Genomic DNA, 27,472 nt, shown 5'->3' with positions numbered 1-27,472 from the left:
TCTTTGAAATTTGTAGAAATATACTACTACGCACAACATGCAAATGTGGTTAGCCACAGAATACCACGCAATAAAGTCCAAAATAATACTAAAAATAATAAATGCACAAGAAGATGCCATAATTTTGACACATGTAATTTTGATATTATTGTAATTATTCATTTTAAGTAACCCATCAATGTTCTGGTAAGCATAGTAATAGCTTACGAACTGTTTTGTCCCATATTTACGAACACAAACTAAGTCCACTATATATTTAAAAAAACTAAAAAAAAATACAAATACGTAAGCATCTGTGCATGTGAATTCATAAGATTTTAAAAACATTTCTTGTATGTTGTTATACAAAACGAGGGCATTGATGGAACACATAATAAATAATATTATTAGATTTTTTGTCAGCGACCATGATGATTTAATGTTGTTGTCTTTTTTATAAACACAATTAAGAGCGAAACATTTTAGAAGAAAATTAATTGGTCTTAAAGTTAAATAAGTATCCATTTTGGTTTGGTATATAATATTTGTATTGGAATTATCTTCTTATTTGTTATCTAGACCAATCCCTTGCTGTATGTGCCGTATGTTGTCTCAAACGACATGGTGTAATATTCCAATTAATATTTTCTTTTACTTGCTACGCCTGCTCACCCACTGTCGTTTCAATAAGTGTAATAAATTTGAAATTATTGAGTTCTATGCGGAGTTTCCTGAATAATTAATTATATCGATTTTAAAAGAGGTTCTACAAATTCATTCGTGTAATAAACTCTTGTATTCGACAATCTTTTAGGTCATCATCACTGGAAGTTATTTTGTTTCCAATTTACATATCAATTTGATATTGGAAAAACAAGTGTCAATCACATTACGTGGTAAAATCTACTTCATATAATATGCAGTTTTTTACACTAATTAAAAGCTTTTCGGGTTTTCGAAAGATTTTTCGTTTGATTTTTGTTGGAACAAAAACATAATCTAAATATGATTTAACAAGCAATTTCCTATGTCAATAATTTACAATGTCATTAGATGTATGTCGTCGGATATACTACAGTAACAAAATTCCGGAATGTTTTTAAAAGTATTGCCGAAGCCACTGCATACACAAAATGTGTAGTTGTATATTTTTATTGAGACATATTGAGTATTATTATATACATACTTTACATTGAATACTGTCATTCCGATGGGTTCGATTTCATACATTTGGGTTTTTTCTTGTAACGGACCGATTGTCTGTCGATCACGGCTAACTTTAATAAATAAAAATGAGAATAACTGTACCTAAAGATCCGAATAAACCAATATATTAGTTCAAAGCGTGCAATGAAAACAACCGCAGTTAAAAAATAGTCGCATAAATATTTAATGAACATTTATTTGCTTTTAAACAATAATGGACGGAACTATAATACTAATACTAATTAAAAATTGTACATTCAATTTAGGAATTATTAGAACTAGTGTTTATTATGTGTCTTACGTGTGTACATAAATAATAATAATCACGCACACACTCAACATAGCCCTGTACAAAAACCACGAAAAAAATGTCCGAAGTTAACCTATACAAACGTAGTAACATGTAGCGAAATATAAAAAAATATTGTAAATATCAATTAATTTTTATGTATATTATTATGTCAAATTTTATACAAATTCACTTCAAGAAATAATAAAGAGTTGGGCAGATACATGCGTACAAATATTACAAATGTGAAAATAAGCGTGTACTATAAGAAATATATTAATGCCGATATTCCAACAAAACGTAAACTCAAATATCCGTAATTCCAAAAACCGATTTATAATAAAACAGTTACGTTTTCAAATAATTTTGATGCTTCTCACAAAGCCAAAATTAGCTTTTTAACGTTATTTCGGGCAAATGTATTTTGTGACTTCTGATATCCCTAGTCGTAAAACGAGTACAACAATATTTTGTTAGTTATTGCTAACGTTTAATAAAAAGTCATTCTAAAAAATAAGATTAAAATCAAGACGACTCTATAGTTTCTTCGTTCCAAATATTTCAATCGCTTATGGTTCGAATAATTCAAAATGACTAAGAAGTTTATGTAAGCTTCTTGAAATTGACATAATGGGTCTCTTTCCATCTTTTGCGCATGCAATGTGTAAAAAAAGGACAGTTAGCTATTTGATTATTTTGTTTGCTTTTGTAATTTATATTTACGATTTATTTATATATAAATTAAATACTATACAACTGTACAAAATAGCACTTTTGAAAGATTACTATGATAACACAATATATTTGTTTAGTGAAAATATGATACAGAATCCAGTTCTTACACTTTACTGCAGTAATTTTTACAAGTTATTATTATATGGTACTGCATGATTGACAACCGCACTGTCAGTCGAACAAACAAAGACTGTTGCGCGAATGACGCTCTGTATGCGATTTTAACGCCCTATAGGTGCGGACACTTTTTAGCGCGAAAACATTTAGGAAATGAAAACATTTTTTCATCAGATATAAATCATAGGACCTATAAAGGGCCTAAACGTTATACCTGATTAAGATTCGTCCAAAAAAATGTTCCATTTCAAGTCTGTAATAATAGTAAAAACCTAAGAACTCAAAACATAAAAAAGGGTTGATACTACTAATAGAAACAAAACGATTTCTACCCACGGCTGTCATTGACTTACAAATAAATGGACGACGGGTCTAATACAAAAACCACGAAAAAAATGTCCCAAGTCAACCTATTCGAAATTTAAATTGTAATGTCATCGCAGTATCGCGCTGTCAGTAGAACAAATGAAGACTAAAGCGGAGTGTCGCGCTCTGTATACGATTTTAGCGCCTTACAAGTGCGGACACTTTTTAGCGCGGACCCGACGTCCATATAATTGTAAGTCAATGACTGCTGTGATTCGTTACACAACTAATACAATCTTAATTCATTCATATCAAGCAAATAACTTTAATCCTGTTTTATTTATGATGCTAAAACAATATGTTAATGCTTTCACGGTGCCATGTGGCTTTATCTACGGAATTCTATATTGTTTTTGGAAAATACCATGTAGGTATATTGGTACAACAACAGCTATTTATAAGTAATAATCGAACTAGTCCAGATTAATAAACACTTTTTCTTTACTTGTATTCAATTAAAAAAACTTCAGGCTTTGTAAGAATATAATAGTGTAAGTAATTACAACTGACGTCGTTGCACTGAGAAGAGTGTAGTCGATTCGAAAGAAGTGCGCTGAGTGGAATCGTATTGGTCTCGAAGATATAAGCTCTCGTAGTTCTTTCAATGGTGATATTATTTCTTCTCCTGAAAAAATACATTGAAGTGAATGGTTTATGGCACAGAAATTCGTAGACGAACGATAAATCGTCTATTGATATAAAGAGTGCTGAACAGTTGCTGGATTGCCACGCAGTTTTCGGGTTCGATTCCCGGGCCGGTAGAAATATTTGTATTGCCTACATTATTTCTCTCGAGAGTTTGGGTGTAATTTGTAGTTGTCTATGCAGGTGTCCCTGGCATTTGAAATTGACAAACTGGCATTAGAAATGTACAAAAACCTTAGACTATGGAAAATAAAGAACATATTATGTTGACATATATAAATCAGACGTTATATGTATAGGAAGCATTTCGACGTTGAAAACAGAAAAAATGTTATGGTCTTTGCTTATCTCTTGCGTGCCGTCTTAAGCCAAAAGAGATAGCATTACATTGGTCTGTGTCAAACACGGGAATCGAAAATACGTAACGTCATCTTAAATGCCAACCGTGTCCATTTCGCAGTACATGAGGTAGATGATACGGTTGTCAAAGGGAAGTACATCAAATGTCAAAACAAATGTTTTTCCAAGTGTTTTATTGAATTATTCGCATGTATTGTAACAAAATGGACAAAAATATTGATAGTGAGAACAATTAAGTCTTAATAATAATTCGTCGCTGCAGCATTACGGGCTGTGGCATTTGAAAAAACGATGATCGACCGTATGTAACAATGTACAGGCACGTGTTATTTTTCCGTCTATAAATAACACAAAATTCCGAATATCTCATGTAATTAGGCATATTTAAGTAGTTTATTCGTAAATCTTGCCAAATTTTGCTTTAGTTTCTTCAGATTGCCTGTTTGTTTGTATATTTTGATGATTTGAACGATTATTTTGAGACAGTGTTGTTCTTGAAAGCGTACATATTATCGATATTCTGTTATTAAAATAATTCACTACGAGGTTTTTATTGTTTTATTATTATTATTTTTACTATTTCAAGTTTACCTACAAATCAAAAAAAGAAAAAGGAATGGTTGGAAATCATACCGCGGTATAGTAGTGTCGAATATAAACATTGAATCAAAGACCATCTTTATTTATTCGCTTCATTTTGAAGAGTCAAATTTTAACATAACTTTGAATGTAACTAGATTACATGATAATGCAATTCCATCATTAGGTTTATTGGTAAATAATTTTATATTTAATTTAGATTAATCAGGACTCATTTACTAGGCATTCTCAGTTCCTGAAAACACGATTATCCACTCGTTTCCGATTTTTTCCCACTGGCAACTCTAACTACTAAAAATTCTTATTTTATTAAGCCAGCATTACAAAGACCATGTTGGTCTAATGTTGCCAGGTAAAGGCCAATACCAACGTATAGACAGCCTATTTGCCTTGCCTTGCCTTGCCATCGATCGGTGTCACTCGCCTAGCTGACCGAGTGAAGACGAGCGCTCGTGTATAGAGCTCGTTTGACGTGACTTGTCACAACTCGCAATCGCTCGTGACTAGTTGTTTCACTTCGGAGAAGTGTCGATTTTTCTGCACAAATCCAAGGCGCTTGACCAATAGTAGTCAATTGATATTGTATAATCAGACATTTACATGCTATTTAATATATGTGAAACATGTTTATACTAACACTGTCTCTGGTCACATTTTCTGTTATACCACGTTTTAAGTAAACAAACATATGATAATAATATTATTATTGATAATATTATTTATTTCCAAAATTAAATGGAAGTATTAAAGATTCACTTAAATAAGTCACTGATATTAATTCTATACCAATGCATAAATACAAAAAAGCTTACACTATTTGGAATCTGTTCAAAAAATTATCTATGAAAATATGAATCTTGAGATTGGAAATGTATAGGATTTATATTTCAAAGTTTTCTCTTTTTTATATATACTCTCAAATTATAAATATTAATTTTTTATGTGCAAATTCACTTTTCGTAATATTTGAGTATTTGTAAACGCAAAACATTTAAAATTTCATGTGACATTCCCGGACATTCCCGTATAACCATATAACCTAAAATATTCCCAAATGGAATATTGATCTACTTCAATTAAATGTTTGCATGTCGATAATGACTTGTCGATAGATTATGGTACGACGCTAAAGACATCCGCCATTCGTTCGTTCAATTTTTGTTTTCTTTTCCATTCTCTAAGACAAAAACAGCTCAATAAAAAGATACAATAAAATATACAATATAATGACATAAAAAAGGAAGCAAATGAAAATTTATTCTTTCAAAATTGAAGAAAATATTTAACGAATGAAAGCTATTATAAAATTGAAGGGTACATAAATAAATAAATAATGTAAAAATATTTCAACAATTACTCTCCAAATGAGCACGGTAAATCAAACTATAAATACTTAATAATTAATTGATGATGAGTTTATATACATGTAATTTGACGAATTCATAATATTAATTAATATATCGACACATCCGTAGAACAAAGGTCTATGTGTAAGACTACTTGTTCTCAGGACATAGTACATTTCGTTCGTTCTTCTTCGCTGTGGATGTCAGATCGACCTTTGTTCGATTTTATATTTCCGAAACGAAGTAAGATATATAAATTCTCAAAATACCTTTACATAGGACCTAGTCTGGATAACGAAATTGTTCTCGTAACGAACTTATTCTCTTTTCGCTATAGATTGACTTACAATTATATGGACGTCGGGTCCGCGCTAAAAAGTGTCCGCACTTGTAAGGCGCTAAAATCGTATACAGAGCGCGACACTCCGCTTTAGTCTTCATTTGTTCCACTGACAGCGCGACACTGCGATGACATTACAATTTAAATTTCGAATAGGTTGACTTGGGACATTTTTTTCGTGGTTTTTGTATTAGACCCGTCGTCCATTTATTTGTAAGTCAATGTCGCTATATAATCACATCGGACTCTGTTCTTCGGATGAGTCGATATTCTCTCGACCTTCTCCATGATGGTTTTTTGGTTTAGGTTTAGAATTTATTTTGACATCAATTTTTAAATTTTGACATCTTTTTCTCTCAATTCCTATTCCAAAAAAAATATTATTTTTTCGATTGTTTCATTATATTTTCTTATATTTTATTCAATATCTAGGGTACTGTACGTACAGTACCCTATTCGGTTCATGTACTACACTCTAGTCGTAATGTAACACATTTGGAACACCTGACTATGTACATATTGTGATAATAAATAAATACAAATACACCCACGTTATAGGGTTTCCCTAGTGCTTGGTGCACACTCATAGGAGTGTGTTAGGTTATTTATTTATTTATTTTATGGGATAGAGATGGGCAAGCGCCCTAGCTGTAACTCAGCGTTTTACTAACACAGAGTTTAGATCGGGTTAAAACCCATTAAAAATATTTACACTAAATATTTGTTGTAAATCGAATGTTGTACAAATTTAATAATATTATAACAATATGTTTATTGTTTTCTGATCTATCTATAAGATAAATGGATACGAAAAATCATTAGATCTTATACACCGTTTCTGCTCACGATTGTGGGCAGAAATGATTTAAAACCCGGTGCTTCTGATAAAAACCAGATTAAAACACGAGCGGGCTAATTGATTTTTAACCCATTTCAGCTACGTTTTGCGTCATAAACGCAGAGCGACTCGTTTTAAGACCCCACGAAACCGTAAGGTCTTATTCAGAGTGACGGCGGGCGCGGGTGCGTGTAAATCTAATGTACGTAGACGCTCGTTGCGTTCACAGTGCATCCGTTGCGTTCGCACGCCGGCGCCTACGTTGCGCGAGTTCAGAGACATCTAAGGATGCTGAGGCAGCATCCTTAGATGTTTGTTTTATTTCGATTAGTAGAGTTTGCACTTTTCATTTCCTTAGTTATTAAATTGTAGAATTGCAACTTTTAGCACGTGTATTGTTACTTTAATTATTGTACAAGCTTCACTGTAGTAATACTCTAGGTTCTTCTTGTACCAGAGTTCAGACTATAAAATTAACTAGCTCCCGTAAGACTGTCTTTTACTTTTCCTCAAGTCGCGCGCTCCGCGGGTAGATGTTGGCTCGGTCTGCCCGTAGTACCTTCAGACTGTCTACGGTCTAGCGTCTGTTTGCGATTTCGACGTGTGGATCTACGCGCTCGTAGCCGCTTCGGCACTGTGAAAGGGAAGACGCTAATATCCATGCGCCCGCATCCATCGCCGCGCCCGCGCCTGCACTCTGAATGAGCCCTATAACGTTTCACAGCAAGTCACAAGTATTTTTTGTATTTGTATTTGTATTGTTTGATTGCATACTCTAAAATTTGACTTTTTTATAATTTAACTGATTAATTAACTTATAACATTATGTATGAATTAACAATAACTTTTAATTGCCTCTGTGGCCAAACGGTTACCATGCCGGACTGCCACGCAGAGGTCCCAGGTTCGATTCCCGGGCCGGGAGAAATGTTTGTATGGCGTACATTTATTTCTCTCGTGAGTTTGGGTGTAATTTGTGGTTGTCTATGTGTGTGTCCATGGTACAAGCGACACAGGGTTTCCCTAGTCCAGGGCTATGTTGAGTGTGTGCGTTATTATTATTATTAATACCTTTTTTATAAGTTCTACTTTAAATAAATTTTCCTTCGTATAACAATATGCTTTTGCAAGTACAGCTAACGATTGTGTGAGGGATAGCTTGCGTCAATAAAGACTATTCACAAACATCATTGTAAAAATAGCATTATGTATAGACATACCTACACTTTACGCCGTTATATATATTCCATTATATCAACTATGATAACCGCTCACGCGATACATGCAGCCGTAGACGCATACCACACCTAGAGGTGCCGGTGATGATTGTATACCGATTTATCGGGTATCGAAGTTATAACAGGTAAAAGAACTAATACTAATTGCTATTTCGGTAACCACTCTAGCAAACCATAAAGTTTTTAATGCCTGGGTATGTCATTTAAAAAAAAATAAACAACTTCAAAAATACGTCACGACAATCGTGTGTGTTATTGTTTGGGCTGGTGATTTCGATGTTTATTTATTGGAAACATACCGTAAGTAGCGTTTTTTAAGTTTACCCTGAATATAAATGTTTACTGTTATAAATGTTAACTATACGGAGTAATTTCGTGGTAAACGTTAGAACCACTCAAACGGAATATTATCATATTTACCCAAGTACACCAAAAATTTCATTAGTGCTTTTTAAGTGCAGAATTTGCGGTGTATTACTGCATTTTATTTGAGATGTTTTTGTTGGTTGTACGGAGGGTATTTATTTAGCAATGCAGAATAATAATTTTTATTTATAGAAACTTGGATTTAAACTGAATCCTTTTCTAATTTGCGAAACCAAGTAGCCGTCATTTTGCGGTAGGATGAGCGCATCGCGTGAGCGGATAGAAAGCAGAAACGGTTGATATAATGGAATTTTCAAATAGAAATGTCATCTATTTAAAAAAGTCTGCTTTCAAGTATGAATTTGTATATATTCGTACCGTAGAGGAAAACCTTGCATAGACGGTTTACTAACATCATCGGGTGTTTGTAATATAAACCTTAGGGAAGAGATGGAAATGGATTGTACTAGCAACGCAATTGCGCAATGATCCTTTTACGATACACTTGCCTGTATATGGATAGGCATGTCTCTTACCACCAGGCTCATGACTTGTTCAACCTATTATTGGTAATAGAAAAAAAAGACACAGGTAAATAGTTACACTGCACTTCGTCTGTTTACTTACTCGCATTTCTGTAAATAATCAATTCGTCGACGATTTCAATGATCCGGTCGCTCTGTCTATAAACCTTCTCGCATCGATAAGCCAATGTATGCATGTTGAAACAGATATCCACGAAGGAAAGTATGTTTACCAGAAACGCCAATTTTTCTGAGCCACTCTGTAAATTGATGCATTAGTTTATAAAAATGTCTGGAGTACCCCACTGTATGAATGCGAGAGAGACAATAACAAATAAGTACAGAGATAGATTGGTCGTTTGAAATGTGCTGCTGGAGGTGAATGCAAAACATGTCTAATCAATCCATTTGGATTGAAAAGAGATCAAACGAGGAAGTTTTGGAAAGGGTCGGGGAGGAGAGAAATCTTTTCAATGCAATAGAGAAGAAGAGGAGAAGAATGAAAATGTTTGGACATTTGTTGCGTAATGACGAATTTGTGAGAGTGATAATTGAAGGAGATGAAGACCAAGAATTTTATATAATGAATAAATAAAAAAGAAGATCAAAGTGAACAGCTATAGAGAGGTCAAAGAACTGGTTATGAACCGTGAGGAGTGCCGAAGGCTACACCGACAAGAGTCTGGCTCTGAAATAAGATGATCATAAAAAAGTACAATATTATCGTGGTTCGACTTCGCTATAGTCCGGTACATAGGTAGAGAACATTTTTATGCAGGATAATATAACGAAAAAAAATATTTTAAGTGGTGGTTGTTTTCATAGTAAAAAGCAAAAAACAACTATGGATTCACGAAACGAAATGAGATGGATGCTTAAGATGTGTTACTCAAACAAGCGGAAACGACTATGCGAGATTGCAAAAATTTGGAATCCTGATGGTTTACAATCTGGATTTCGACATAAGTCATGGGAGCTACCAAACAAAAAACCGAGCTGCTTTAACCCGCAAAGACAGTGGAACGTTTCCGATTCCGAACGATTCCCTTTAAAACTGGTTGGTGAAATAATTATATTCGCAAACTTATGCAAATAATTACCAACACAGTTTCCGAATTTTTTTATTCGAAATCGCAACTTTATTTACAAAAATAAATATTTGTATGTCTTACCAATTGCTGTTGAAACAAAGTGTCAATTGAGATATATGATGAATTTATCAAATCGATCGTAACAATTATGCATATGAGTAGAATCTGAAAACGGTAGATTTTATTTACTAAAATAGCACAACTTATAACAATAAACAACGGCACAAAACATAAAAGGTCAACGAAAATTTGAATAAGAAATTATTCAATACATTTCAGCCGAAAATGTATAAACGTTTCGAATATGACAGGGGCTTTTTTATTGGAGTGTGGTCCCTTTAGTGTAACTTGATTGTTTTCATAAATAAATACATACATATCTTTTAATAAATTGACCCCTCTAAGCAGTCCATTTACAATCTGTGAATTTTTATTATTAGTTTTATCGGCTGCCATAATGATCTATTTACAACAATAGTTAACTAAGTGATGTGCAAAATGACTTTATTTATTGTACTCATACAATGGATCGTCAAGTATCTCAATCCCACAGATGATAAATTCGTTGGGAACTAACTACCTATGCCAGTGTAAATGTTAAAAACTACATACTTTTTTGTTTACGGAGCTGTTGAACCTCTTAACCATATTTGATGGATTTGACTGCTAAGCATCAATAGTGTGTGAAGACGGAGTTAAAATGACAGTTAATAGTGCAAAAGTGTTGCCCACTTGCGAGCAGCTAGTGAGTGCAGTCGATAAATATTCTATCGACTAATGACTGAATATTGGTCATGCTCATTGTATAAATAACCGAACTTGTTTCATTTGAATCATCCTCGACCCATTATTCATCCAATTACTGAACTCAAGTTCATTTGGATTGTCAATTTTTATAAAGTCATACATACACTGTAGAACTAACTTTATGAAAAATACGAAGAGGAGTCATATTTTAAAGTTTTTCATTTTTATTCAATATATATAATCACATCTGGCTCCGGCTATTCTTATTAAAATGTATATGAATAAAAATTTATCTCGATACGTAGGCCAACTGTCCAAATAAGAATTAAGAAGGCGATAACGCGAATGTCGTAACATTCATAATTCAGTCATTTTTGGCAAAATTTTATCTTAGTTTACAATCAATCGATAAAAACATCGACAACAATTACATAACTAAAGTTTTATTGAATTGATATTCAATTATTTTTTATGTGAAATCACTTCAATAATTATTAATACAAAGATTGAATACTCAGAAAAATTCCTTCGATCCGATCTAGCCTGGGCTGGTAGCTGTAAAGGTATCTTACTGGGTGACGAAATACTTTCATGGATTTGTCATAGATGGCGCTACGGCTAAAAGTCGTTGAAAAACCAAATATAAAGACACGACAACAAGCACATACAAAAATTCGTGAGGTCTGCTGGTTCGTTCCGTGGCTTAGTTGGTATAGCGTCTGACACGGTATGCTAGAAGACGTTTGTTCGTGTCCGGCCGGATCGAAGGATTTTTTTCTGAGTGTTCGATCTCTGTATTAATGATTATAACAAACTACATAACTATTTAAAATGTTATGAAAACTGGCAACCCTACTAATGTCATTTTATTCCGTCTGAAAAAAAGACAGACTATACGATATCTGTCTAACTTTTGAATGTACTGTATGTCTAACACAAATTAACAGTATACATAGGTCTGTTCACATATCGTAAATGCCGCTTGCAAGCGAGTGAAACTCTATTGTATAGACATCCTCCAAATGCTAGCGGTTGATTTCAAATTGTATCGCTAATCATAATATTTCTAGTAATTGCTAAGAGGCCCTGCACAATATGCCACTCGAATATTTAACGAGATCACCATAATACACTGAATTCATGGTAATGGTGCAGTTATCTATCTACCTACCTAAATATCTATCACAAGCTAGAAACATGATTTACAGAATTTTGTTTCTCCGAAGACATTTACACTTTTATTGAATAGAGTTTGTTTCATTTGTCCGAAAATACGTTACGGTTTTTTTTTTCATTACATCATTTAATGTTTCACTATTTTGATATATTGTTAAGTTATTCGTTTCTCGATTCTTATTTCCCGATTATACCTTTTGACCAATGTAACTAATTGAATATTTTTTTTTTGTAAAAAAAAGATATCTAGAATACATTTTTTTTTTAAATGAAGATATGTCGAAACGTGTTCGGAGCAATGAAACTCGGAAAAAAGAAATTCGAGTTTGTGACAGGTTACCTAATGGTATACTAGTTGTCAGTGGTTTTGGCGCAAGGATATTTATTATACTTTTCGTCGCCGTGAAACATGACTCCTCTTGAATGAGATTAAATAGCTCCCGTAATTCCAAAGACAATTATGATTAAAACATCTGGCCTGTGCTTGATCGTTTGTTCTAACAATTACCGTACTAAAAATTTGTGTTTAAATTTAAATAGATATTTAAGAAAAATTAACTACTTACTCTGAATCCAAACATAGTATTTATAAATTTTGTTTGTTTATTCAACATTAAATAACATTTACTCAATTGAAGGATATCATCAGGTGTCCATAGACAATTTTCTGTTGCCCTTACATTCAAAATGTTTAATCTGTCTAATCTTGTTGCTTCAGAATTAACACTTCGGCTTATAGTGCCACATGTTGTGCCGTCTTCTTTATTTCTGAACTTCTCGACTATATCTCCCAATCGACGTAAACGGTATTCTATTTGCACAACATGAGATGCCATATCCAAAATTGCAAGCATTGTTTTGAAAGTGTAGAAATATTCGAATGAGTACACTATATTATTGACAGTTATCATTGGGTACCATGCCAAAAAGTCTAAAATAATATTGGAACTTAAAAATGCACATCTAGACGTTATGATTTTCAGACAAATCATTTTGATTTTCTCGTAATTTTTATATTTAAGTATGGCATCAATCTTGTCGTAGGCATAGTAATAGCTTACGCACTCTTTTGTACAATATTTACGAACATAAACTAAGTCGACTATATATTCCAAGAAATGTAATGTAAACGCAAGTACGAAAGTATCTCTGCTTGTTAATCCATAAAATTTAAAATCTTTACTTTTTGTGTTGTCGTACAAAGCAAGAATAGTGACAGAACATGAAACAAATATCAGTAGCAGAATTTTTGTCAAAGACCTTGATGGTACGATGTTGTTGTCTTTTTTACAAACACAGTTAAGGGCGAAGCATTTTAAAAGAAAATTTATGGGTTTCATAGTTAAATAAGTATCCATTTCGTTTTGAGATACAGTATTATGATCTTGGAATTTCCGTCTTGTTTCTTTATCCTAGACCCTAGTAAGATGTGAGGCGATTGTATTTTTCTTTGTATTTGTCTACTTGTGTGCCTCTTCACCCTCAGTTCATTAAAATAATTATTTTAAATTTGAAAGTGTTGAATGTAAGTTAAATTTATTGGTATATAATTATGTTCTTGGAATTTTTGTCTTGTTTGGTTATCCTGAGCTCTCCCTCAGTTTGTCTTAAAGGACTGTAGTGAGATGTACGTCGATTGACACAACACTGTTTAATATTGTTAGTCTACTTTCATAGTCTACTTTTTCAGCCTCAGTTCATTAAACTATGAAATTAAAAATTATTTCACAATGTCTTAAATGTTCATTTTTATTATTAACACATTTTCGAACGGCGCCGAATATTGTTCGGTCTTCGATGTAGGCGTCCATTAGGTCTAATGGTACTGAAAACCATTAACTAACTTGCATGTCACTTTTTAAATTGATTGCATACATAATTCTGAGTATGCTTTATAATTAATAAATTATAATAATAATAATGCACACACTTAACATAGCCTCGCACTAGCGACACCCTGTGCCTGATGCCTGGTGCCTGATGCCATGGACATACACATAAACAACCACAAATTACACGCAAATTCACGAGAGGAACTCACATTGAATAAATACATCACCTATGCTTTCGCGTTATCATGCTGTGACTTTACTGATGGAGTTATTTGTTGTTTTTATAAAATAACATATATTTCGTATTACTGGGTGTGGTTCGTAATATATAACAACAAATAACATGTTTTTAGTCGATATAATGCTCAATAGACATAATTAATTTATGGTATACAGACCTTTGACGTATTTTTGCATGATATAAAGGTTGTAACACATTTTTTTGGTAGATCTCCTGAGTACCAAAACAAAAAAAAAATATCTTCTTTCGTTGGTATTTTTCACCATTCTTGTACAAAATGTCATTATTTAAACCATTCACATATATGTTACCTGATGGTGAACGATTTTTCTATAAAATCAATATCGTGAATGGGAACCCTTTACTTTGACATTTTTTTGAAAACACCAACCCTGGCTAATTTTTCTTGTATGGTAACGCAGAATACTGGTGCTGCGTACCAATAACTTGATTATACTTCTGTAGTCGAGCTTCATGTAAATTATAGCTTTTCTTTAATATTTCCATTGTCGAACACCCCCATTTAGGTTGCCAAGTACTTTTTGTAAAGTAATATATGTAAACCTGGAATCGCCATGTATTCTAGCGGGTTTAGGTGATAAGACTTGGGAGCTTCATCTAGATGAATCGATAGATTGTCTGTGATGCGTTGTTCGCGAGTAACATCTCTTGGGAGGAATTCGGCGGAAGCTGGTCTTTTCTGTTCGACACGTCGGCTCGCAAGATGCACCTGATTCTTACATCTTCTACGGTGATTTATCCCATTGGGGGCATGGTCCCCCAATGCCTTCTTTTATAAGGTAACCAGGAATAGCCAGATGCCGTAACTATGGGTCTCCAAACCCTGTACCAAATGTAAAACCCGTGTCACCGGACCGCATGGTGAGTTGACCTCTGGATTCTTTCCTTCGTTAGATGTTTCGTCATTTATTTCAATGTACTGTAACAATCTGTTTTGTTGCAGGGTTTTTGTGTTTATTTTTGGTACTTGTAATTTCAAATCTCGCCATCAACTGAATGGCTGAGATAAATCTGCTGTAACTTTTGTTCGGCTGTGCCCGACCACGTGTCATGAGCTCCACGGGTGGTCGGCGTCTACTTATAACTGCGTTACTCCTGTAGAAACTACGCTGTCTTCGCAGCGGGTCTGGTATGTAATTTAAATGTACATTCGGTAAACTCCAGGTCAGTGACGTATAAGTGAAGTGTCCATGTGTCACTCATGTACTTTCAAAAACTCTTAGTGCAGTGTATTAGCTCTAGGTATACTTAAAGTTAACCTTTTCTATGTAACTGATAAGAACAGTAAGCATATCTATACACTCCTAATGTAAACTCGGGGAAGTAAACTTGAAACTTGTTTTCGTTGTGTGTAAGGCGCCCTTCCTTCTCCTCGCTTATAAATCTTACACGCAGCACCGGTCAACCAGAACTCACCCACAAACCAGTCTCATGCTCACTCAAACCGACTGGAGCTGACCATTGCAAGGTTACTGGGTATAATAGACGATTGATATAACAACTTTCGATTAATATACCGATGGCATAGTGTTCATTTCTGATATAATATTCACTGAGTATAATGTATTATTAATATAATTCCAGTGGTGCAATGGTGAACGAATTGAATTTGTTGGCATTTCCTAGTTGGTTCGACCTCCTCCTGTGGGTTTAGGTTAGGTTTAATATATGACAAAGCTGCAAGATCTGAGCGAGAGCCGCGAGCGTGCCGCAGTAGCGGCCGGAAAGTGCCAGAACCGAATTTGTTTGCATTTGCTAGTTGGTTCGACCTCCTTCTGCGGGTTTAGGTTAGGTTAGTACGAGGGGCGTTCAATGTATTCTCGGTATCGGTGTGATCAACTAATGATAAGAGTAAATTAATTACCTCATTAGTTAAAGACACTCTTTAAGGGTATAAATATAAAATTTCATGTAATTGTCATCATTAGTATTCAAGTTATCAATACGAGAAGACAACTACAATGACAGACGCCACAATGTTGACGAAAATCGAGCACCGCGCAGTGATTAAATTCCTTACAAAACAAGGAAGTCTTTCCTTTCCTCAAAAGTTATTCATGAAGAAATGGTGGCTGTTTATCAAGATTCTGCTCTTTCATTATCTACTATTCAGAAGTGGTCTAGTGAATTTAAACGGGGTAGAGAGAGTATTGAAGACGACCCCCGTGCTGGAGGGCCGGTAAGTGCCACTTCAAAAGAAAACGTCAAAATTGTCGAGAAACTTGTATTGGAAGATGCCCGTATCAGAGTGAAAACATTAGCAGAAAAGACTAAGCTATCCGTGTGTACCATTCACACTATACTTCATGAATATCTGAATTTTTCAAAAATCAGTGCAAGACGGGTGCCGCGAATGCTCACGCCGCTTCAGAAACAAGTTCGAGTTGAGTGCAGTAAGGGGTTTTTGGAGCTCTGTAGCGAAAATCCGAGTGGAATTTTTGAACGCATTGTCACCGGTGATGAAACGTGCGTTCATCACTATGATCCTGAGAGTAAGCAAGAGTCCATGCAGTGGCATAAAAAAGGAACAGACCCACCGAAGAAGTTTAAAGTCTGCCCATCCGCCGGAAAACTCATGGCCACAGTGTTTTGGGATTTTAAGGGATTTTACTGATCGAATACACAAAAATGGGTCAAAGTATTACTGCCGCAGCTTACACAAACAGCCTACGCAATTTGAAGGATGATATAAAGGAAAAAAGACCTGGAAAATTGACCGCTGGTGGTTGCTTCTTCACGACAACGCGCCGGTTCACACAGGGCGCATTGCCAAGGCTGCTGTGAGGGATTGTGGATTTGAAGAAATCACTCATCCACCCCACTGCCCTGACCTGGCCCCCAGTGATTACTTTTTGTTCCCAAACCTAAAGAAAGATCTTCGGGGTAAGCATTTTTCCGACGATGAAGAGTTGAAGGAGGCAATTAATGAACATTTTTCAGGCAAAGAGGAAAAATATTTTTTCGAGGGTATCGAAAAGTTATTTGCCCGATCAAATAAGTGTATTGAGGCTATGGGAGACTATATTGAAAAATAAATTTTATTTAGAATTTTTTGCCTATTATTTCATACCTATACCGAGAATACACTGAACGCCCCTCGTATATGACGGTGGCCTCTTTCTGCACTGACGTAATATCGCGGAAGGAGGTGGCGGAAAGGGAGCGAGAGGAAGACCCTTCCTCTCATCCTATGCTATGCTTGGTGTGCAGGCGGCTGGCTTATGCCCACCAACAGCCGCCCTGAGAGTGAATCCTGCCTGGTAAAAACTAGGTCTTCTGTCACTCATTAGATATGAGTTACCCAAGAGGTGGGTCCGCCGTAGCGGACAACCGCAGACGGGACCGTGGTTCATAAACCACGTGGCCACAGCCCCGTCCCATGCGGGGTATCGCATCCCATGGGAATACCCGGGGGGTTTCAGTGAGTAAGAGTCTCACATATCCTCCGCCCTTCCCCGTGACGCTATGGTATCCATGACGGATTTTCCTCCGGAAAAATAAGGTTAGTATATGACAAAGGTGCTCGAGCCAAACGAGCGCAGCGAACGTGTCGCGGCAGCGGCCGGCGAGTGCCAAAGTCGAATTTGTTTGCATTTGCTAGTTGGTTCGACGGCCTCCTCTGGGATCAGGTTAGGTTAGTGTATGGAATTAAATATTCTCCTTGAAGTTTTCATAAATATATTTTATAACACGAAAAGCACTTAAAACTGTACAAAAACAATTATATTTTGCGATTGTACATTTAATGAAATAAAAAAAAATCTTATCAACATAATATAGGGCGCTTCAACAATGTTATATATTGCTTCATATATCATACTGGTAATACTTATACCATTTGTTCATTATGTCATCTAATCATTATATCTAATATTTGTTATACCGTAGGTTCACTATACACATTGAAATTATACCTTTTGCTGTTATACCTTTTGTTGATTATATACAGTGAGTGATTATATCCCTATAAGTTATATCAAACGTTGTTATTGTAATTAAGGTACAATAACAACATTTATATATTTATTAGAGACTAGTTCCAATATTAAAGTAAAGGTAATATTGGAACTAGCCTCTTCAGTTTAGCAAGCACTTTTCTGTTTATATTTGTATTTAATTTAAAGTTTCAAACTCTGTACGAATATAATGGTGTAAGTGACAATAACTGACGTCATAGAAATAAGAAGAGCGTAGTCGATTCGGAAGAAATGCGCAGCGTGAAATCGTACTGGTCTCGAAGATAACAGTTCTCGCAGTTCTTTCAATGGTGATACTATTTCTTCACCTGAAAAAATACACCTCAGTCAATAGTTTAAATGAGCTGATGACGAGTTACGAGAATGTTGTTGGCATACAAATACTAGATGAACGACATTACAATATGTTGATATAATGTAGATCCTTGCAATCATCTGATATGACTGTGGTCTAAGACCGAGCTTTGGCTTTTGACATACTCGGGCGCGCACAAACAGAAATGGCCACACCTATTATTTCGAAATGAGTTGACTTGTACGTCGCTTGCATTAACAAGTATATAAGTCACAAAATACACATTCATATATCGCACTGCTGTTACAATAGTGTTGTAATTCAAAGTATGTGAAATTCGAGATTATACAAACTCTGCACGTCAATAAAAGCGTAAAAGATATTTACTTAACTCAAAATGAGACAAAACTTTTTGTAAGTCTTCAGTATATTTGGCGAGTAGAAAACTGTTTAGATATCTGTAATAAACTTTAACCGTCTAGGTTTAAATATAGTTTATATGAATTTAAATTTAAATATAAAATTTAATAATCTTTCACGAAAAGTGAGTAATTCGTTTTTCATCGATTCTCAAAAAAATACACATTTTGAGTTAGTACACTATTGAATTAACAGTGCGATATCTCCGTGACTATTTACTGAATTATTGTAATATTTAACCCACGAAAGATTAATACCAATGAGCTATCACTTGTGCAAAAAAGTTATTACATCAATTAATATTTCGTAAGAATGTCGCAGTACTTGTAAATTTATATACATCACGTCGCCTTAGCTTTTCAATTTAAGTTTCTTATTGTTTCTTTACAGGTCGAGTTAAAGAATGTGTGGTAACTTGCGTCAGGAAAGCCTGTTCGCAAATATAATTGTAGATTGATTAGTATTGCATTAACACTTTTGACAATTTTTCTATTGCGTAAACTTTCGCTAATTTTTATTAAAGTTCAATTTGATATAAAAACTTCTGTCTTCAAATATAAATTTGTTTTTAAAATAAAGGAAAACCTTGCACAATAACCTGGTAGAAACGGCTCACAAACAGTATCCAATGTGTGTAATAAACAATATTCCACCTTAAGATGGCGTGGTGTTGTTGTATTGTATCGGCAACAATGTCGCGCAATTTTCCCTTGTAAGATATGATTGCCAGTATGTGGGAAGACACACGAAAGTAGGTACACTGCATTTTGCCTGTCTACTTACTTGCATTTCTATAAATAATCAACTTGTCAACGATTTCAATGATTCGGTGGTTCTGTTTATAAACCTTCTCGCATCGATGAGCCAAGGTGTACATATTGAAACTGATAACCACGAAGAAAAGTAGGTTTGTCATATACGGCAACTTTTCTAAGCCAGCCTGAAAATTCTTGCAATTATAAAAAAAAGTACTAAATCGTCATTCGGCTTCGTTGTTGACAACTACCACTTGTATGCAATTCATACAACTGATGGTTGTTTTCAAGGAAGAACGCAAAAAAGCTATAATAAATTTGGAAAAAAATTGATATTTGAAGATGTGTTACTCGGTTACGTGGAAATGACTGAGACGCGGGTTTGCATGGAATATAAAATGTATGATAGTTTATAAATCTGGATTTCTACAAAAGTCATGTGAGCTACAGGCCGAAAAATGCGAGGTAAAAGCTTTTAACCCTCTAAGACATTAGATAATAAATATATTAATAAAAAAAGAAAGATGTGAACTAGTAGAGTATTTACAACATCGTTCATGCAACAAATTGCAATATCGCATGCATAATTAACTCGCGAGAGAGTACAATGCCCAATCTCTTAAAAATGCTTGATAAAATAAATTAATTCATAGATTAATGTAAATAATTATCGTCACAGTTTTCGAAAAATGAAATTGCCAATACATTTTATATAAAAAATATTTGTATGTCTTACCAACATCAGTTCAAACAACGCTGCAATGAAGATATATAATGTATTCACCAAATCGATCGTAACAATTATACATGTGAGCAGCACCTGAAAACGGCCATTTTTATTTACTAAGCGCTAGTATAACACAAATTATATCTGTAAACAACGGTACAAAACGTATAAATTCAATGAACATTTTCGGAAATTAATTATTCAATATATTTTGGACGAGAATGAGTAAACGTTTCGAATGTAACAGGGGCATTTTTTCGTTTAAAGTTCCAGGAGTATCTTGATAGATAACAATATTTAAAAAGTAATTACAACATTTGAAAATGGAACTCCTTGGTTGTAGAATACTGTTTGTTTTATCTGACCGTCACTTGTTTTTACATTGTGGCGTCATTTTAGAAATTAGTTGTCTACTTCACCATGGATTTAACTCGTGAATTTGGGCATCTTTAGGCATAGGCATGAGTCAAATACAATCAATACTACGCAAACATTTGATTATCAAAAAAATCTGTGCTCTCGGTGAATCCCACACAATTTGAGTGAGACTCAAAAAACGGAACGCGTCACTTGGTGCAATGCCATGCTTACCAGATTCAACGAAGGGCCTTCAAATTTTGTGTGGGACATAGTAACAGGTGACGAAACATGGATTTCTAGTCACGATCCCAAAGCAAAACAGTAATTGAGCGTAAGGCTCTTTCGAGATGAGCTGAAACCAACCAAAGTGGTGCGCGTGCAAAGTGCCTCTAAGCGGATGATTGCTTCTTTTTTTAATAAAACTGGACATATGGCTACTGTTGCTTTGGAGAATCGTTGTACCGGAAGTTATTGACGAACTCCGTAAAAATAACCGTAAACGCCGTATCATCTTGCACCACGATAATGCCAGTTCTCACACGGCCAGAAAGACAAATGAATTTTTGAAGGTGAACAACATTGACCTCTTAAGGTCAATGTTGTTCTTCTTGTTGTGGCTCTTAAGCCATCCTACGTACAGTCCCGACCTGGCACCTTGTGACTTTTATTTATTTCCAAAAATTAAGTGCCAGTTACGCGGTCAATGGTTTTCATCACCTGAGGAGGCTGTCGAATTCATAATCTATCCAATTCTTAATAATAAGTATTTAAGTAGTATGTGACTGAATAGCATTTTAAAGGAATGTTTTAATTTTGAACTTAAGTAACTTCCTTGCTTGAACTTGAACCTGACCTACATTTGTAAGGAAGTATGTCGTTATGTCGTGCTATAGATAAAAAAAAACTCCTTACTGACCATGGCTGTAAAGGGAAGAAAAAAGGCTCGAGGGTTTTATTTTGGGTATTAGAGTCAAGTTTACCACCATGCAATTATCTATTTACAAGCAAATCTCATGAAAAAATACTTTATTTATTGTATTCATGCAATGGATCGTTAAGTGTCAACCCCTCAAATGACAAATTGTTAGGAACTTATTAGCCCTGTAAATGTTTTTTTTTTTCATTTCATTGTTTCGGAGCGGTTGTACCTCATTCCTATTCATGGTATTTGATAGATGAATCTCTGGCCAAACAGAGGCGCCACGCGTCTGCCGGGCGTTTCAGTGTGGTAGGGTTCATATAAACTCGTGCATTACAAAAAATCCCGCGCCCGGAACAACACTAAATTCATACACTAACTATCAGCAGTTTTAAGGCTTTTTATAACATGTCTCATCACGGTGAAGCGTAACACTAGTTGCAGCAGATAAGAGTAGTTTTGATCTTTCCGAAATCCTAACGACAAATGTCACAATGTAAGCATCCGGCCTGTGCTTGATCGTTTAGTTCTAACAAATTAAAAATATGTATTCAAATACATAGGAACTATGAAATACTTACTCTGAGCCCAAACATAGTATTTATAAACTTCGTTTGTTCAATCAACATCAAATAACATTGACTCAATTGAAGGATATCATCAGATGTCCATAGACCGTTTTTCGTTGTCCTAGTATTTAAAATGTTCAACCTGTCTAATCTTGTTGCTCCGGAATTACCACTTCGGCTTATTGTGCCATATTTTAAACCGCCTTGCTTGCTTCTGAATTTCTCGAGCATATCTCCTAAACTACGTAAATGGTATTCTATTTGTACAACATGAGATACCATATCTAAAATAATTAGCATTTTTTCAAAACTGTAGAAATATGCCAATAAGTACAATATTTGACTATTGATTTCCATCATTGTGTACCATACCAAAAAGTCCAAAATAATACAGAAACTTAAAAACGCACAATTAAACGACATAATTTTCCGACAAGTAATTTTGATTTTCTTGTAATTATTAATTTTAAGTATCTCGTTAATCTGGTCGTAGGCATAGTAATAACTTACGCACTCTTTTGTGCAATATTTACGAACATGAATTAAATCAAGTATATATTTAAAGAGACTGAATATAAATATAAATATGTAAACATCTGTGCTTGATAATTCATACATTTTAAAATCTTTCATTCTTATGTTGTTATATAGAACAATAACATTGGCGGAACATAAAACAATCATTAGTAAGAGAATTTTTGCCAGTGACCGTGATGATACGATGCTGTTGTCTTTTTCAGAAACACAGTTAAGAGCGAAACATTTTAAAAGAAAATTTAATGGTCTAAAAGTTAAATAAGTATCCATTTCGTTTTGATATATATTATGATCTTGGGAGTTTTGTCTTGTTTCTTTATCCTAGGCCCCCTCTCAATTTATCTTATAGGAGTGCCATGTAGTAAGATGTGGATCGATTGTATTCTTAATAAATTGTCTACTTTGTATGCCTCTTCACCCTCAGTTCATTAAAATTATTATTTTAAATTTGAAAGTATTAAATGTATGTTGTTTCTAGATAAATTATCGATTTTAAAAGTATGTTACAATGTCTTACATATTCATCTTTTATTATTAACACATTTTCGAACGACAACGAATATTGTTCTGACTTCAATGTGCCTACATTGAAGTCAGAACAATAATTACAAATAATTGACGCCTGTCAATTAGTACTAATGGTATTGATAAACAAAACGTACCCAACTCGCTGTAAGTTACTTTTGAAATTGGTTACGTTATAATTAATTATGATATAATGTATACTTATTAAAACCCTTTCTAGTTTTCTTAATAAACTTCAACAGACATACGTTTGTTGAAATTCATTCTTGATACCATTTTTGAAGTACCTTTTAATGAATAGTGTTTGTCACGCACTAATTGCTTTTGTGTTTTTATTTTTTATATTTGTTTTTTAATATTATTGATGTATTGATTGTCAGACTGTGTCGTGAGTTATATATATTTGCTATTGCATTTAATCTTTATTTGTGCTCATTTCTATCGTTTTCTTTCCTCCATTCTCATACAGACCACTTCAATGTTAAATTTGTTCAAGTAACCAAAGCACAAATTGTCAAATTAGATTTATAGTATTAAATAAAATGTAATTCGCTTGTGATGGTTTATTTCTTCAGTCAGGGTACAAAAGTAAAAATAAGCGATACAAAAGATTTTGCGCTTATTTCTACAAATATCTTACCGCCAAAACCGCCAAACATCATCGAGGAATAGCTGTTTTGGCGGTATTGGCTATGACCAACAATAATACCAAAAGATGACAACAGATGGCAGATTACAAGCAAAGCCTATACTTACGATACAGTCTATAGCATTAAGAAATATTAATTGCCAATACCGATATAAAAGTAAAATGTCATCTGTAATCCAAATTTCTCAACAATAACAACTTTAACTATGATACCTAAAATACAAATTCTGTGTAGCAGTTAGTAAAAATGATACATTTCAATAATCATATTTGTTCGAGTATGATTCAATATACAATGTAGTAGGCAAAATACCACCTGGTCATGATTGCAACCTAACAATAGTGTATTTGAGCTAGAACACATCTTTGATGTTTGGGTAAGGTCCCATAACGCTATTGGAGTTTTCTGGGACCTCTCAAAGGCATTCGATTGTGTGCATCATAATACTCTTGTTAGGAGGCTGGAACATTATAGAGTAAATGACAAGACTTGGGAAGTTATCTCGTCATATTATCTCAGCGGTAGATTTCAGAAAGTAGACATAAATTAGTTAGTAAAATGGCTCCTTTGGGTTCTACGGTAAAAATGGGTGTTCCGCAGGGCTAAATACTTGGACCTTTCTTATTTCTCATTTATATTAATGATCTGCCATTTTTTGTTAAGGACCTTAGCGAAATAGTATTATATGCTACCGATACAGCCTTAATTTTTAAAACCGACCGACATAACATTAGCTATGACCATATTAACATATTATGACCATATTAATACCCTCTCAAAGGTAGTTCATTGGTTTAATGCAAGCAATTTATTGCTTAATATCGAGCAGATAATGTGAGTTTTTTAATTACTTATTGTAAAATTGACTAGTCTAAATATAGAAATAAATGGAGAAAAATGAAACATTGTTAATAAGTCTTCTTGAAAATGACCTTCGGTAATAAACTTCAATGATTTTCGCATAATATCTTCCTTGGCCAGCATATCAAGCCCTAATGCATACGCTGTCCGCAGAATACGTGAGCTTACCTGTGTTGATACTCTAGAATAGTTTACTTAAGTTACTTTCATAGTATAATTTCCTATGGAAGTCTCATGTGGGGTAAAGCGGCAGATATACAAACCATATTTGTGTTGCAAAAACGAGCGATTCTTTCTGTGTACAGTTTAGGTTCTCAGTTCTCAAAAAAAAGTTTAAGGAAACTGGTATCATTACTATAGCAATTTAATAAATAATAAAAAATTCATTTAATTGAAAAGCCACATTACAAAATTGAAGACTAGATAGATGTTAGATAAAGATTCCACACAAATTTTTATTTCATAGCATTTAAGTACAATTGAAAAGAGCAATCCCTAGAGTTTCTTGCTCGTACTTACTTCTCAGGGAAGTCAGCACATTGAATGAACAGTAGCTTAAAGAATGACGTTTTCTAGTGTAAAATTTATTTTACCTATAAAATACATTATTCTTTGACTTTGCTTAGGGACCTGATAGACCTAATTAATTTCTAACGACGTCATACTACTTGTGTTTTATTTGCAGACAATCAATACATAGTAAGGAAGTTTATTAGGTTATCAACAAATTCTGCTTGCTTAGTGCATTTTCTTTCGAAAGTCGAACCTACCTATGTGAAAAAGTACACCATAACTAAAAAGTCTAAAACGATGAAAAAAACTAAATCTAAAATGACATTATTGCATGTTATGATGACTAATGATTACCCCAACACTTTTAGACTAAATTTTATTTGGTATGGTGATATAGTTTTCAAACTAGAGCAGCTGTGGTGGCTAGAGTAGACAAATTTTAAGAACTTACAAATTTTAATAAAAATTGTAATCACTAAACTATTAATTTTCACATTTTGGCTATCTTCCTGTTTACCGATTGTTTGGATATAGATCGAAGCTAACGATGATAAAGCAAAACTAAACATAATGTGCCCAAAAGATTTTATTAAACCAATTAAATAATATTTGTTCAAAACATACAACGAAGACAACCGCAGTAGAAAAATTTGTCACAAAAACAAAGTTAAAATATCTCCTACCTATACAATTTAGTTCAATTGAGTAAGTTCAATTTAAAATTTGTGTAGAAATTTTAAAAAGGTTAATATTACTACAAATATCATTGACTTACAATTATATGGACGTCGGGTCCGCGCTAAAAAGTGTCCGCACTTGTAAGGCGCTAAAATCGTATACAGAGCGCGACACTCCGCTTTAGTCTTCATTTGTTCTACTGACAACGCGATACTGCGATGACATTACAATTTAAATTTCGAATAGGTTGACTTGGGACATTTTTTCGTGGTTTTTGTATTAGACCCGTCGTCCATTTATTTGTAAGTCAATGACAAATATACAAAAAGATTTCTAACGATTGTTGCGTCTCAGTACGCGAATTCGGAGTGGAGTAATTACACAGTCCTTACTCGTGCTTGTGTAGCGAATAACGTAATAACTTTATTTTGTTTTATTTGCGTTGCCAAAACACCATATCATCGACCCTTTGGCGGTGTCATGCTGTCACTTTACCTACGGAGTTCTTTGTTGTTTTTAGAAAATAACATGTATCTAGTACTACTACAACTGCCCATAGGTGATATTGAACCTAGTCTGTTGAGATTAGTAATCATTTTTCTATTTAATTCAAAGTTTCAAGTTCTGTAAGAATATGATAGTGTAAGTAACAATTGCCGACGTAATAGATATTAGAAGAGCGTAGTCGATTCTAAAGAAGTGCGCTGCGTGGAATTGTATTGGCCTTGAATATATCACTTCTTGTAGTTCTTTCAATGGTGATATTAGCTCATCACCTGAAAAAATACACTTTAGTGGCATACAAACACGTAGATGAACGACGAATTTATGTTGATATAATGTAACTCATTGCAATCATCTGATATCCCTGTGATTTAAGACCTACCCTTAGCTTGAAACCTACTCGGAGGCGTACGAACAGAAATGGCCACACCTATTACATTTGTATGTATTTCGAAATGTCACACGTATTATAATCGTAGGTATATCATTCATTTGGTGCTACACTGACGCAATTGTACTTCTCATAATGTTTCAGGAGATGGATATGAATTGATTTTTTAAGTTTATTACAAATTTACGACTTGTAAATAAAACATTGTGTATTCTTAATATACATATAAATTTAACATTACTGCCGATTTTTCTGATGTTTTGAAAAACTTAAAACAATTTTGCCAAAATTTACAGTAACATCAATGTAGCACCAAATGAGGGATATAATAATATTACATCATTGACTTATTTTCTGTAGGTGTATGTATTACATAGAAATACACTTCTCTATTATTGCCTATAGCCACTTTTCTATTATATCAACTTTCACTAATTGCTATTAAAGTTCAATTGAAAAAAAAATGTTTTTATAGTAAAGAAATACTTTGAGAGGTAACCTGCATCAGTAGATATGGTTTAAAGACATCATATGATAAGCATAGCGTTGGATTGTATCAGCAACGGTTTCGCGCAATTTTTCCTTATTAGATACCCTTGCCTGTATATGGGAAGACACTGGAAAGTAGTTACACTTCACTTTATCTTTCTACTTACTCGCATTTCTGTAAATAACCAATTCATCGACGATTTCAATGATCCGGTCGCTCTGTCTATAAACCTTCTCGCATCGAT

The 27,472-nt window shown here is 34.1% G+C and overlaps 1 protein-coding gene across 1 annotated transcript; it reads left to right on the top strand.

Moving 5' to 3' along the window:
• The first annotated feature begins 16,122 nt into the window (after positions 1 to 16,122).
• Positions 16,123 to 16,671, top strand: LOC113231108 (protein GVQW3-like). The gene has a single exon (XM_026465280.1). It carries the CDS (start codon positions 16,123 to 16,125, stop codon positions 16,669 to 16,671), a length of 549 nt encoding a protein of 182 aa, XP_026321065.1.
• Positions 16,672 to 27,472: the final 10,801 nt, after the last annotated feature.

The sequence above is a fragment of the Hyposmocoma kahamanoa genome, unplaced genomic scaffold (genome assembly GCF_003589595.1).
Source record: "Hyposmocoma kahamanoa isolate Upper Pololo Valley unplaced genomic scaffold, ASM358959v1 64, whole genome shotgun sequence".
Classification (NCBI taxonomy): domain Eukaryota; kingdom Metazoa; phylum Arthropoda; class Insecta; order Lepidoptera; family Cosmopterigidae; genus Hyposmocoma; species Hyposmocoma kahamanoa.
The sequence above is the reverse complement of the archived record's forward strand: the minus strand, read 5'-3'. Positions and strand labels throughout refer to the sequence as shown.